At 45.6% G+C, this 14739-nt stretch overlaps 5 protein-coding genes across 5 annotated transcripts; 1 reads left to right on the forward strand and 4 right to left on the reverse strand.

Annotated features, from left to right (window-relative positions):
• Nucleotides 1-1475: 1475 nt before the first annotated feature.
• On the reverse strand, nucleotides 1476-1973 carry BKA67DRAFT_533741 (uncharacterized protein; the record flags this gene model as incomplete). The annotated part of the gene is made up of 1 exon (XM_046099749.1): nucleotides 1476-1973. The coding sequence occupies one exon, from the start codon at nucleotides 1971-1973 to the stop codon at nucleotides 1476-1478; it is 498 nt and encodes a 165-aa protein (XP_045962840.1).
• Nucleotides 1974-3531: 1558 nt separating this feature from the next.
• On the reverse strand, nucleotides 3532-4102 carry BKA67DRAFT_512048 (uncharacterized protein; the record flags this gene model as incomplete). Its single annotated transcript, XM_046097442.1, has 2 exons — nucleotides 3532-3751; nucleotides 3798-4102. The coding sequence occupies 2 exons, from the start codon at nucleotides 4100-4102 to the stop codon at nucleotides 3532-3534; spliced, it is 525 nt and encodes a 174-aa protein (XP_045962841.1).
• Nucleotides 4103-6008: 1906 nt separating this feature from the next.
• Nucleotides 6009-7857, reverse strand: BKA67DRAFT_602135 (uncharacterized protein; the record flags this gene model as incomplete). Its single annotated transcript, XM_046105335.1, has 2 exons — nucleotides 7154-7857; nucleotides 6009-7099 (listed from the first exon to the last, which is right to left on the reverse strand). Coding segments are annotated over exons 1-2 (1509 nt in total), but the record flags the coding sequence as incomplete, so codon positions are not given.
• Nucleotides 7858-7922: 65 nt separating this feature from the next.
• BKA67DRAFT_558530 (uncharacterized protein) lies at nucleotides 7923-10622 on the forward strand. The gene is made up of 5 exons (XM_046102329.1): nucleotides 7923-9067; nucleotides 9119-9658; nucleotides 9711-9761; nucleotides 9891-9942; nucleotides 9994-10622. Exons 1-5 carry the CDS (start codon nucleotides 8068-8070, stop codon nucleotides 10604-10606), a joined length of 2256 nt encoding a protein of 751 aa, XP_045962843.1. The 5' UTR covers nucleotides 7923-8067; the 3' UTR covers nucleotides 10607-10622.
• A 2567-nt stretch (nucleotides 10623-13189) lies between these two features.
• BKA67DRAFT_558533 (uncharacterized protein) lies at nucleotides 13190-14738 on the reverse strand. The gene is made up of 2 exons (XM_046102330.1): nucleotides 13878-14738; nucleotides 13190-13517 (listed from the first exon to the last, which is right to left on the reverse strand). Exons 1-2 carry the CDS (start codon nucleotides 14534-14536, stop codon nucleotides 13373-13375), a joined length of 804 nt encoding a protein of 267 aa, XP_045962844.1. The 5' UTR covers nucleotides 14537-14738; the 3' UTR covers nucleotides 13190-13372.
• Between the last annotated feature and the right edge of the window lies 1 nt (nucleotide 14739).

The following is a 14739-nucleotide window of genomic DNA, read 5'->3' on the forward strand; positions in this document are numbered from 1 at the left end:
AACCAGCGGAGACAGATATCGAGTCGAAGCCCACAGCCTCAAGCCTAATGAGCATGACAAAGGACATGCTACAGGCCAAGCTAAAGAAATGGAGGGAGGAAACGGGGTCCCAAGCGGGTTCGAGATCGCTAAATTTACCTACGAGCCGTTTAGCAAGACACCAAATCACCTAAAGCTACAAAGGCGAAAGCTCGGGTGGCTCCTGTCGGTAACCTCATCATACGGCGACTTTCACTGGTATCACAACCGATATGGACACTAGGATGCGGAGGTTCACTGCTCTTGCAGGAGATTGGGATTCAAGTCCCCAGAACATATAATACACTAGCAACAACGACCGAGGTATCGGCTCGCCTACACGGTTTCTGTGCGACTAGCGCCACCGGCGGCAAATTTATCTTTGGGCCAGTTGCAAGTGCCATTGATTGTCCGGACCGGTCACGGCTCCTAATCGACTAACCTCCGGGGCTCAATTCGAGACTATTCTGCTACCTTTCAGGACTAGGCTTTTGTTTTGTCGCAGGTAGGTTAGCGTCTAGTAGTGATGCGAAGTGTGTAGATTCTCTCATGTAGCATGGACGACTTTGGCGTTCGTGCGCTTAAAGACCATCAACACTGTCTTGGCAAGTTTCTAGCATGGATGTCTAGTGTACTACAAGTGGAGTACGGTTGCGGGGAGAACATCGAGAGGATAAGTTACAACATGAACCACATGGTCCCATCCTTGCCAAGGAGCTGGACCCATAGTACTCAGCAAGTTATACATGAGCGCACAAAAGAGAAACGCGCGCGGCTCAAAGCCCTATGTTGTTCAAAATATTTGAAGTAGAATTGTTCATGCGGCACTTTCATGAGGTCCAAGTGCTTAGCTCTCAAAGTTGGGCGGCACATTTGGGATCGGATAGACCTTACGACGATTCCGAGGCGTTACGTTTTCAACTCGGGAGCAGAACGCCGCCCCTCTTTTCAAATCAATCATGATGTAAAACTGGTTAAAGAAAACTCTATACACTGCAAGTCTTACATTTCACGAATAGTACTTTCAAGGTTTCGCTATCTACACTACGACACCTCGATAATCAATGCACTTGAGTGACGTTTGATTTCAAAGTGCAAAGTGCAAATATTTTCTTATCATAGATTGGTTCATAGGACCATCAGCTCGTTTCAGGTTTGGATCTTTAGCGCTTAAGCAGAGATGAAATATCGCGATTGAATATTGAGCCTAAATCTCTAAGGCGACTGTTTTCTGTACCACCTGAGTACTGGAGCTGAAAGGACTAGGGCCAATCGAAAGACCTCAATGGTCCTCCTACAACACATCCACGACAAGTGTATTATGGCGAATGAATAAGCCCTCCATGCGCCGCTTTCATGTGATTTTTGAGCTTTTCAGACGACCAACATCTGAATTGGCAATTCTCACACTGCAGAGCCTTGCCGGCTGGCCATCCATGTTCCGTCGTCCAGTGCTTCTATTGCCCATTAATATCTTGGATGCTCTCAATCATGTTGTGACATCTTACCAGCTTGGCCTTTCTGGATTTGAAGTTCGTTTCGCAAAGGGTGCAGGGCACGAGGGGCTCCCAAGCATTCGAACAAAGCTGATCTAGCTCTTCGAGGCTTATCTCATGTCTTAGATCGACTTCCGGTGATTCCACTGGCATGATTAACACGTTGGCGTCGGCATCAATGGGGTGAGGTAGGTGCATCGGTAAGGGTTCATCTTCCTCATGCGAGGAGCACCGTTGTTGTAATACTGTAAATAAACTGGCTATCTCAATTTCGTCGAACTCCGAGGACACAGGAATGAACCCATTAGCGATATTGCTTTCGTAATTCTCCAAAAGACTATAATAAGGTTCGTATAATACCGACCCAAATTCTGTGAGGTTGGCACATGCTGACTCGGTAGACTGAGGTGCTGGTTGGTCATCATGTCGAGAGTGTATATTGAGAGTGGACGATGCCATGTTCTTTACGGTTTGTGTGCAATTTAGAGGATTAATTGTTCGCGTGGATCCTGCCCATAAGGAAGACGAAATTCCGATTGTAAATGAATTATTGAATAAGTTTTGGATTTCGGCCAGAGCACGATCAATGGTAGATAAAGGCAGAAAGCAGAGACACCAGAAAGGATGATTGTGCTGGGCTTCTTATACCCAAACCTTGGAGGCCTCGCAAGAATACAGCGTGGTATTCAACTTTGCTGTGGCATCTCAAACTCCGTTTCCACTGAGATGACTACACCTGCAGTACAGCGAAACTAGGATCACGCTCTCCCAGTTTGGATAGCTACTATCAGCCTGATGGGCGGTGAGCAATATCAGAAACGATCCTGCATGCTGACGGCCCCTTGGTTGTCACGAGATGGCCGCTTGGATAAGTGATGACCTTTGTGGTACAGGGATTACGGCAGGGAGAAACCGTATGAAGCAGGAAAACAAGAGGCTCATATGGTCTCCAACCTTGACAATGAATGACGGAGGCCTCATTAAGTGTCTCAGGTGAGTAAAGATCTCGGGGAAGAACTCGGTCAGCGATATTGATTGGCATCTGTTCGTCCACGATGCTCATCAATAGGCCTAACCGCGACCTGGTCTCGATCTCATGGCTTCGATATCACCCTTTGAAGAACCAATAGTAAACCGCCCGGCTGGTGTATTTATATCAATATTTACGCATATGTGTACAAGGGCGATTTTGACAAACTATCTCTCCTGACTCAAACCCAAAACTCTACCAATTCTTTTTTTCCATCACGCCATTAAATTATAGCAAGCGACGTGATCTCATCTCACACCACGCCCACTCCGCCGAGTATCTAGCACCAGCTAATGAAATTTGTTCTCATCTCTCCTCCTGCTGAAACAAGGCTTTCTTGAGAGTTTAATACTCGGCTTTGAGTCGACGTTCCCTCATATAACACTTATAACGCATGCGTAGAGGAAAAGTGGTCTTGCCAACTCGGATCTGTTGATCTAAGCATGTGTGATGATGGCCTCCCACATCTACCAAACGGAAGCTATGCTATGATGAAGAGCTGTCTTGGAATTGAAAATGGTTATCTGCAAGCCAGAAGGACTCCTCTACTTATTGAGCTCTAGGCCAGTGAGACGAGGTCAAAAGTAATTTGAATGTAAGCCAACTAGTTCAAGGCTTGCTAATGTGCCTTTGTCCCATAGAGTCGGTATAGAATTTGAGTCTTACAAAATCCCGCCTCCAGCAGGTTAACGTGTGGAGAAATAAATTTTCTTTATCGTTATGTTCAATTGAGAATAACTTATCATCTAGCGTGCTAGTATCTTCACGAAGGTGATAATTGAGATTTTTATATTACCATAAATATATAACATAACCGAAAGATTAGACCCTTGCTATCGTCTTACGAAGAGCGTTTTCTAAAAAGGAATGGCATTCATCTCGAGTAACTGCGAGATTTGACACAAAACTAGACTACATAACTATTCTAACATGAGAAAGCTATATAGAAACCGTGAATATAATCCAATCTCCAGTTGGAACAACATCTTACCCTCTCGACCTTTGATTCATCACATAAGGTGGGCTTTTTCGAACTCTTGAAAGACAGCAAAACTGGTAGATGAAGAAGGACACCGCCATTGTACACATAGAGAAAGACACAATGCCCATGGTGATCTGGGCTGACAGAGACCAGTTTCCACCCTGAGCTGTATAGATGTTCACTAAGATGGTGAAGAGGCAGCTGACAGAATTCAAGAAACCCGGTCTACACAGTGTCAGTTTAGAGCATATGACACATGGGCTTCTCTCACAAGAATAGATGCGTTACCAGCCAGATATAGTTCCCTCTAAATTTATACCATAACCAAGTAGTTCCTGCCGACCCAATAATAAAACAAATGATTGCCACCGGAATGATCCCTTTGTTCAGGTCTACCAAACGATCTACAGGTGTAATACCTTTCTCAAGAAGCTGGGCATTTTGTAGAAAAGCGAATGTGGCCGGTAAAATGAAGAATCCAGCTAGAAGGAACCAAGTTGATATAGCAGCAAGAAAGCCATAAGAAGTCTTAACTTTGCTCGACTCGATGATCATGGAATTGTATGAGCTGTCCATGATAGAATGATCCATTGGGTATGTAATATTACCATTTATTCGATGGAACATTCTCATTGTCTACTTGGTAGATATATAATGAAAACGATGTTAAATCTGAACGGGCTTAATGTAATAGTTTAGGATTCAGAAATAACGGGATAGCTGCCGTTATATTTAAAATACTGCATTCTGAACATGAATATTGTAATTTTTCTTCTGACTCGTTTGCGCCTAATCATTCTATTCCTTCCGAGTCCGATCCGGAATCCTGGCCTATGTCATAGCTTCGAATAGACTGGGGTTCAACTTGCACATGCTCATCGTTCCTTGTATGCACGCCACCGGATTCGTCCGGGACACGGTGCTCTCGCTCGACAATTTCAAAAATCCCACCTCCTCTTCTACTGGACGTTTCGGCTGAAGTCTCTTGCACAGTCTTTGTATCTTGATCCTGATGATTATCTGGTGTCATTGAAACGTAACGAGGGTTAGCAAGCCGTGGAGCGACTATTCTTAAACTTTGAACTGAAGCGGGATCTCTTGTGCGCGGTCGTCTAGTGGTCGGTGTCTTGATGGATCTTACCGGCGTCGCTGATCTCGCTTCAGGCTCACGGGGTCCAGAAGGACTAGTCCTCTGGGAAACTGAAGCATCATTCTCTGCCTCGTCATCAGTGACTTCTGAGTTCGAAACCTGTAGATCGCTGGCCTCGCCATCTGTGTTTTGATTAACTAGCCTCCGCTTCTTTCTGGTTGGCTTAACTCTTTCACCTGATCTTATTGACGCTTGGTAACGATCCTTCATTTCGTATGGTCGTTTGAAACTGGGAGGAGGTGCTCGATTCATTCGAGACGGGACTGGCACCATAAATGGCCTCGTACTGGGTGTGTCTTCAGATAATGCAGTAGAGACCATGACCGGGCTGCCTGTTGTATCTTGCTCGATATGTTGGGTATTCTCTTCCTCAGGAGGATGTGGGTGAGTCCTTCCAGTCAGAACTGTCTCTGCTAATGTTATTGGTCCTTGGACTTCAACAGTTCCAGGCGTCTCTGATGTATATGGCGTTGTACTAGATGTATCTTCCTCTGGAATAGGTTCGAGTAACACCGTAGAAATTGTTGTCTGGTTGTTTATCATTTCTTGCTCGACATGTTGGGGGGTCCCTTCCTGAGAGGCATTCATCGTGAGAATTGGCAATGGTGAACGGTTCATTCTGGTCGGAACCGGCAATGTTAATGTTATTGATTCTTGGACTTCAACAGTTCCAGGCGTCTCTGATGTATATGGCGTTGTACTAGATGTATCTTCCTCTGGAATAGGTTCGAGTAACACCGTAGAAATTGTTGTCTGGCTGTTTATCATTTCTTGCTCGACATGTTGGGGGGTCCCTTCCTGAGAGGCATTCATCGTGAGAATTGGCAATGGTGAACGGTTCATTCTGGTCGGAACCGGCAATGTTAATGTTATTGATTCTTGGACTTCAAAGGTCCCAGGTACCTCTGATGGTGGGAATTGGATAGAAGGTGTGTCTTGTAAAAACCCAAGATCGGGTGTGAAGGTATCCGCTGTTGGGAAATTTTGAGAATCAGGGATCTCAATATCCCCGTCCGCCGCGCTTTGTGCTCTTGGAGCGTGTCTTAAGGAAGGTCCTAATGGGCGGACACTTACTCCTGACCGACTCCTCAATGAACGTTTCCTACCATCTGACTTAACTATTCGCGAAGCAGACTGCCGTCGTTTCGACTCGGATGCTACCGTAATACCAGGCTGCCCGGCAAAGTCGAGACGAGGAATGGGCACAGAGCCAAAAAACGACCGAATGAAGTCGCACTGAACAAACATTGAGTCCAGAGAATCATCTTTGAGGAGGTGGCCGTGTAACGAAGGTAAAAAAAGCTTTTGCTGAAGCTCTTGATAGGTGACCGTGAAAGGTTTGCCTCCCCGCCAGTCTGCGGGCATCGATGTATCTGGAATTTGACTATTAGATCCTGCGGGTAGTGTTGCATAGGCGGCGCGATCGAGAGACGGTGTTTTCCCAGTGGTATGATTGGGAGACTGCGTTGTTGATTTCTCATGTGCAAGTTTTTCGTTCATAAAACCAGCTTTTCTAGCCATGTCGCAAAAACTCTCAACACAACTGCGGTCTTCGTATGCCACAACCTTTTTGTCCTGTTTGCCTTGCAAGGGGGCATTAGCGCTGAGCCGTGCAAAGTTCCGCTGAGCTCTGATGAACATTTCTATAAAGGCTAACTGAGGAGTCATGAAGATTTGAATTGGATGGAATGCTCCCTCACGAATTTCGATGCATGATTCTGTCGGCCGCTTCCAATCTGAACATAAGGAAGTCATTAAATCCACACGCTGTCTTTTTCGGCTACCGGCTGTCACTTCCACGAATTTGGCTACTTCTACATGTTTTTGGAGGATCTGAGCCGAAATTGAGAAATACTTCATGTTCTCATGAAAAGTTCTGATGCTGGGGATTACGCCGCGAATCGAAAGAACGTTTTGTAATAGATCTTGACGGACGGCGCGATTCGTTATTAGAAAAAACAGCTGGCCTAGGCCCATCGCTCTTCGAATTTCTTCTTCATCTTGCTTACAGGCTCCTGGGGATCTGAATTGCAAAAAGTGTACAGTTTCGATATCCAAAAGGCCCTCTAGGTTATTGTGTCCTTGGAAAATCTGGCTCCACACCTGGCGGATGTGCCCCACAAAAGCGATTATTTGTGGATCGCAATGCAGTGCAAAATGTTTGTGTATATTACCCAGTTGCAAGCCGTCCCATAAACCAGTCAGCGGCCATAGTAAGTCCAATGCTTTTGCAACGTCGGTTCGCCTTAGTAATTGGAACACATTTTTTCTCTTTGGAGGTGACAACTTGAGCACACATCTTCGAACTTCCCCGTGCTCTCCTTTGTTGATACTGATACGAACTTGCCGATAGATCGTCCCATCCGATGCGTCATTGCATAAAGATTCAATGTCATCAAGTAAGGAAATGACACGGTCCGGACCTAGAGGTAACACATTAATACAACGAAATACTATGTGTTTAGTCTTGCACGTACCTGCAGCCCCACAATATAGTCGGACAGTCCACCAAGCTTTGTCGTGGAATGCCAATTTTGCTGCAATGGCGCGACGGCGACCTTGAAGACACCAAATAGTGAAACTGCCTGTCACATATGGGAACTTACCTACGGCTGATGTTTCGAATAGTTCCTGTTCAGAAAGCTTCGTAGCTTTACGTATGGTTTCCAGCGTTTCCGGAGTCACGATACCACGCATCTGATGTTCTGGCCTGGATGGTCGGCACCGCCCTAGTCGGAAAGACCGCGACAGCCTGTGAATTTTTTTCAAATCAAGCCTAAGAAGCTGTTCTTGTGGATGCCAATTTTTTGATGCCGGGGCTTTGACACTGGCGGGTAAATTAAATGACAATAAAGTCAGGGGCACCCGGACGATGCCAATGCAGTCCGCCTCCATTGCTATAAGAACGATGCAATGCTTGGCGTCAATGGTCAGAATAAACCTTTGAGATTCCGCGGTCCGAGAAAAACCCTAATATGATATATGAACGCTGTTGATACTCTCTAAACCCTTTTCTTTTGCTTTTCTCCCCCTTCTTCAAAGTCCGTAGATGTCAAACTAGACATAAAAGAATTCGGCAATAAAGAAGCTTGGCAATTATTATGTAACAGGCAATGTAAGGGCAGGCATCCTAACAGCGTGCATTCACTATTGTACGCAGCATCATCTTTTTATGAGAGCTATTGTGGGTAGCAAGAAGTGCATCGGCTAGTGAGGAATTTCAAAAGTTATAATTCAATTTTAACCATCGCTGGCCCGCTCAATTTAGCGCCAACCTTCCTATTATTGTTGCCCCACGCCGCTCTCAGGGCGGGGACGCTCGACGCATTTCATCGAAGCTGCCACTACGTCAAAGTATCATCTAATTGTACCTCACCGCAGTCGATGTGCAATGGTCTACAGTACGTGGCTAGAACTTCAATCTGGTGCTCCTGGACTTGGTGGTCCATTCCTTCTGGAACACTTAGTGCCGTACGAGTCATTTCGCAAAGGCCAAGAGGCAACGCCGAGTGTGGTCGTCGCGATAGGGGGCCTTCAAAAGAGACGATTCCTACAGCAGCATTTCTTCGTCAGCCATGTTAGCCTCGAGCCGAACATCAGAATGGGATACCAACCGGGAGTTGACTCGATTTTGTTGGACTGCGAGCTTCACACTCTCACCCATGCCCCTCGAATAAAAGCCGGAATTACGCCTGGGTGCAATACGCGCCACGAACTTCATTGCGGTTCGGGAAACAATGCAAACGAGATCGCGCACAGTCTGTATAATCACATTTTAATGCCTTTAGCAACTGTCACTTTCCTCTTTGTAGCCGATCTTGGCGGTTGGGACAGTGTAACAAACCTCCTGGGGTTCTGGGCGCGAAGGCCTGTGCACGAGCCTGAACCCACCCCAGCCATAGTCATCCTAGTATCGAGTGACCACAAATGTCAAACTAGTGTCAGGGATGTCATATTACATGCCTCTACCAGGCTGCTCGAACAACTGAGACTATCTGAACCAGCAAGGCCGTTCACCCGTCCAAATGCTGAAATGATGATACAACGACGATTCACGATTAAGATTTTGAATCGATGTGCCACGAATCGAGATACACGTGCTGCTACCATTGGCCTGATCGAAGCAGCTGCAATCCAACAGCGCCAAAGTCAGCCTGCGTTTTCTACACGTCATCTGATATACCTCCTGCGGGTGGGCCTCGTTCATTATAGTGAAAGTCCGGGACATTCTTTCAATTCGTATCTCGCATTGAGACAGCACAGTCGAGTTCCTCCCGACGTAGCTCATTGCTTGCAAAATGTTCTGAGGTCTGTGGCAGGCACACTTGAGGAGAAAGCCGACATCATCGCTTCTGCGCTTTGGCTTGATGCTTTCCCACCAGGAATGCACTGTGAGGCCCCTTCACCAATTTATATTCATTTCAATTAATCACGTTGCTCAGGCTTTTCCCCCGACATAATCTTTTCGAATTTTTATGCGACGAATCTTGGCCTTTCAAACACGTCTTTTGAAAACAAAGGGCTTAAAGATGTAGTGAAGACGAGACTTATTGAGTTAGTGAGGACAAGATTTATTGAGTTAGTGAGCTCTCAGTGCACCGATCACTTAACACGTCACATCGCAGCGCTCAACTCCAGCAGCACAACAGTATCGACTTGTGGTGAAATATGTGTCATTTGTTTTGCAAGGACAGCAATGTATACCTTCGACTGCCAGCATCGAATCTGCAATACCTGTGCTCTCAATATAGGAGAACAACGCGAGCCTTGGGAAGTGAGCATACAGCGATGCCCAGTATGTAGACGACTTAATACTGCTGATTTCATGATCAGACCTCCGACAGCCGGACTAAGACTTTTGCAGCTGGGGGGTAGTGACTTTGCAATTATCTGGAGTTTCTTGAGTCAGCTCAAAAAGATGTTGAACCTTGGATCCCTACCGTTTTGTCAGTTTTTCGATGGAATCATTGCGGAAGGAGCCGGTATGTAGTCGAGACGGTCGATCTTGTGTGAAGCATAAGACTAACAACACAGGGATTTACTTTGCTCTGTCTCTGTTTCTAGAGAAGTGGAGCATGAAAGATTGTAAGTATCACATCGATGGGCTGAAGCAGCCCAAATTTATCAAAAGAGACGTCATCACATTTGGTCGCGGTCTTGAATGGAATCTGACCAGAGTGAGACTATCTAACCACTTCGGTTTTATCATCGAAGGCAAGAAGCATCTCTCCTCAAACTTCCTTCCCGAGGTACACAATGGAACCTCGTACGTAATATATGGAATCCACTCGCTTGATTCCTAGCTGATGTATTCTAGTATCAGTCATCGCATGCTCGCCTGGATGGGCAGGTCCCCAGACATAACCATTAAATATAACGGGGGAAGCTATAGCGATGGGCTTGTTGATGCAATATCATCCAAGCTTATATCATCTTTGTTTTACATTGAATTGATAACGGTGCCAGTATTCCGTACTGTACCAGCAGAATGTACCGTACGTTTGCTCTGCCGCGTCAACCCCGGTCCGACCTTTATGAATCTACTTATGGAGCTGCACCAGCGACAAACGTGTATACAATATCGCAGCGCGGACAGCCAGTTCACGGAGACTCCAATTTTTACAAAGAAGATATGGAGTATGTGTAGTAAAGGGATTCCTTTCGCAAAAGAGCTTGACTTAGACGTCGTCAATATGGATTCATTGATCGAGGTTAAACTTGATAGCCGGGCCGGATCGCCGCAGAACATTAGCAATTGTCCATATCGAATTATAGACTTGATACAGGATCAAAAGTTAGATGTTACGTCTGTGGTCCCAGGGTTTCAAGCTGAATCAGAGATGAGTGGTACCAGAGACGAGGATTTGGTAGGGGGAGATACGCTGGCAGGGTCAATGACAAGGATGTACAGAGTACTGAATGAATTATGATGAAATTAATACAAGCTATTATAATTCGCCTAATGATAGCAAGATAAAACCTTGAAATGAGATGGAATCTACCATGCCCGCCACGCACGCGAACCAAACCCATTGACCTTAGTGCTATGTCTCACAAAACAAAGCTCGTTTCTTATAAGCAGCGCTTTATGCTTTTATGATTAGAAATGGTAAGGAAAGCGTTCTATTTTTGATGCCTAGCATACCGGACAGCTCTACTCGCGGACGACGTTCTCTTATGTTGACGTAGTTTAGGCTACTCCTGCGTGTTGCAACTTGCTTCTCTTTTGCCAAGCACGGTAAGGGTTTTCTTTAGATACCGCTGCTCGATGGACGTTGAATGCTGACCTTTGCAGCATGGTCTCCACAAGAGTTGCTTTCGGTAATTCGTGTCTCGATAGGAGTATGATTCGTGGAGGCATTTGACTCTAACTCAGCAATCTCTCTCTTGAGTGTTCCGACGGGAACAATTTTGCAAGGGCCAAACTGTTTCGCAGGATCTGCGATGACGCTGTTAATGTTGGACGCGGGGCAAGGCCAGTTCGGGTATGACTGAAACTGGTAAGTTTTCCTTCGCACTTGATGAATAGGCATCATTTCTTTTAGCTTGCCGATCTTTCTCATCAGACTGCCAACGCGCAGACTGAATAGACGCTGCTCTCGTGTAATCGTCATAGCTCTGAGTTGACGGAATGCGAATAAGACAAATACGGCCGAGATAACTAGGATGTGGCGTGTAATGATGACTATGTAGAGTTGTTCTATTGCGAACGTATGCAGCTTTTATTTCTGAGATATTGTAGCGGCTAATCTATTTGTCTACTAGATAGTGATACCATCGTTAACTGATATTCATGCTAAAGGGTGTCCTTGGCCGTAAGCTGCTTTCACCGTGTACATAATTACATGCCCATCCAAAATTCAAAAGCTGGGGAATGTTCAAATAGCATGAAGCGATTCGCTGGCCATTGTGTTAAATGCTATTATTTGACCTCCCTTTGTTACGCGATAAAATGTGGATGTTTATAAAAAAAAAAGCCATATTAGATTAGTGACCATCATATAGCTGGCAAAAGTGGGTCGGGCTCCATCTCATTACCACCGACCCTTAAGCCAACCGCGAGTCGCTCTACCCCCAACCGCTGTGGAGGACGACAGTCTCGGCAAGCTAGCCACTCCAGTACACGCGCGCGTAAATGGAGATAATTTTCAGGCTCGTTAGTAGAATGGGTTCTAGCTATTGCCGTTCAACCTAGCGTCGTTGCCGTTAGTCCGGCTGTAGCATAAGCTCAACACAACTGTCATGATGCACGAGCGTGGAAGGATCTAAGCGTGAATCCAATCAGGTGGAAGCTAGCGCTAGATTTACCATATCCATGAATTCTTCTACAATTGGGATACTAGTACATCCCAAGTCATGTGATATAGGTAGGCTATCACCATAAAATAACAGGGTACTAGTAGGCAAGTGGAGTATCTGGAATATGCTACTGATCACTGTAGGACATCCCTGCTTTCCGACCAGTAGCCACTCGCCAAGGCTTACTAGTAGCTTTCACTGCTTCCAACCGTCTCCCAGTATATTTGCAACGTTGATTGTCAGGATTTAGACCTGGTTAAAATTAAAAACCCGAATCCATCCCAGTCACACACCAATGTGATATTCTAGTAACTTTCTCTTAGTCACCTCCGGATTTGTCAACAATTACAAAGCGAACTCCGATAAACTATCTCGAAAGTAGGGATATATGCTGTATTGTTACTAGTCGCGTTAGGTAGTAGATCTAAAATAAACGACCGGAAATGTAGCAGCATGGATTGAATTTTAACAAGAGAGCAAACACCGACCTACATTTGGACTTGCACCGCTAGGAAGCACATCACACAACCAACATATCGACTGCATGGTACTTGAAGGATCAAACTGAAGATAACTACTGAGAGGACGAGCGCCCGTCTCAAAATGCATTTGTCACTATACAAACGAAGCCTAGGGCTTCATCACTAAAGAGTACGTCACTAAACTGTTAGCTACGATGCCCTAAAGGACAAAGGAGGACCTACAAAGTGGTAATCTATTCGGCTTCTTCTTCCGGCACCTCCTCGATGTCCTCAAAGTGCCCAATATCTAGTTTCCCTTTACCAGACTGTCTGAAACACCCGCTTCCAGTTGAATCCAATACCTTCTAATACGGCAATTTGCCAATAATAATTACCCTTTTATATAGGGTAATTAGAAACCATCCCAACCAAGTCGATTGTTCCATCTATGATCATCTTAATTCATGGGAAATCTAATAAAGCCAGGCAAAGAAACGCTAAATGTAACCAGTTGCCCAGGCAATATCAGTGATTATGTACAAGCCCTTAGATAACAGCGATTATGTACTTGGTCTTCAAATTCAAGGCTAACTAATATAGGTAAGTCACCGGGGTAAGCAAAGCTAGTTGCACCCTTTACGTAGTGTGATTTACTTACGGTTAGTGCGAAAAAAAAAATAGGTCGTTCACATGTTCAGTAAGCGCGCATGCAGTGTGATGCAGCAAGGTAGACGAAAAGATGCACATCTGAAAGTTGAAAAGAGGGTCACTAAACCCTTTTGTACGATCGGCCCGCATGGACTCCCATGATTGACGACCCGACAGTTCGGAACCATTTAGTACAATAATAACATTCGAAATTGCTCAATCTAGTCAGAAATACAAGTGTCTCATCAAATCTTTGTTAGGGTTTCTCCGCCACCAATTTGCCCTCGGCTACTCCATCTCTTGTTGCAATTTTCCAGGTGTGGTATCGGTTCGTGGCTCCCCGAGCTTCACACTGTTCACGTTGGCTTCCTCCTTGGCAGCTTCTTCTGGTGCAATTTTCGCGTGTTCCTCAGCAGAGACGCTTGCCCCAGAGCTCGACCAAATCTTCTCCTTTAGCTCGGCCTCTTTCCTAGCAGCTTCCCTGACATTTTGTTCTACAGTACGTTTTGCCAGTTCCTTTGGAAAGATGCTTTTCCCAGAAGTTGACCAAATCTTCTCCTTTAGCTCGGCTTCTTTCCTAGCAGCTTCTCTGGCAGCTTTCATGGCAGCTTCCTCAGCAGCTTCCCTAGCATCTTGTTCTAATGCAAGTTGTGCGGGGTCCTTTGCAAAAGGGCTTGCCCCAGAGCTCGACCAAATCTTCTCCTTTAGCTCGGCCTTTTTCCTAGCAGCTTCCCTGACATTTTGTTCTACAGTACGTTTTGCCAGTTCCTTTGAAAAGATGCTTGTCCCAGAAGTTGACCAAATCTTCTCCTTTAGCTCGGCTTCTTTCCTAGCAGCTTCTCTGGCAGCTTTCATGGCAGCTTCCTCAGCAGCTTCCCTAGCATCTTGTTCTAATGCAAGTTGTGCGGGGTCCTTTGCAAAAGGGCTTGCCCCAGAGCTCGACCAATCCTTGGACATTGGCCCGTCACCTTCCCTGGCAGCTTCTTCTGCTCCTCTATGGTTCCATGGACTCCCAAACTTCGCCCACTTCACCCTCCTTTCCTCGTCGTACTCGATGCTTCGTTTGATGCTCATTGATGGCGTAGCTAGAGTGATACCTAGCGCGGAGCGATACTGGATGGCAAAGAATAGCAATAAAAATTGCTTTGGGGCCAACCCATGAGGTAATTCCTCTTGGCGCCATCCTACTCCACTAAATTGTCTTCTTCCCTCGATAATCGCATCCCATGCCACGATTTGTGACAACAACCGCTCTCTAACACTCACAAATGAGTTGAATGGTATTTCGAGGGTTTGTTTGAGAGCGTTATGGATTTGGCTTTCTGTCCAGGTGTGAGCCGACTGTACTACATCCGCCTCTTTATCCAGTCTGCCAGATATCATTTCTGCCATTTGAATGCAACACTGGCGTTCCTTTAGGCCTCTCATCACATCTTTCAGATTCTGCTCCATGTTATCACAAGAGCTATTGCCCAATTGAATAGAAATGCTAAAAGGCAGTACAAATACTAAAGAGTAGTATAAGGATCTTAATGGTGGAACAAAATGGTATCAGCCTATGATGAGACTTAAATAGAAGCTTCCTAGATGATTTGATACGTTCAATTTAACCATTAATGTCCCAATTTGCAATGGGTATCCGCTCAGAATAAAAG

The sequence above is a fragment of the Truncatella angustata genome (assembly GCF_020726525.1).
Source record: "Truncatella angustata strain MPI-SDFR-AT-0073 chromosome Unknown BKA67scaffold_2, whole genome shotgun sequence".
NCBI lineage: Eukaryota > Fungi > Ascomycota > Sordariomycetes > Amphisphaeriales > Sporocadaceae > Truncatella > Truncatella angustata.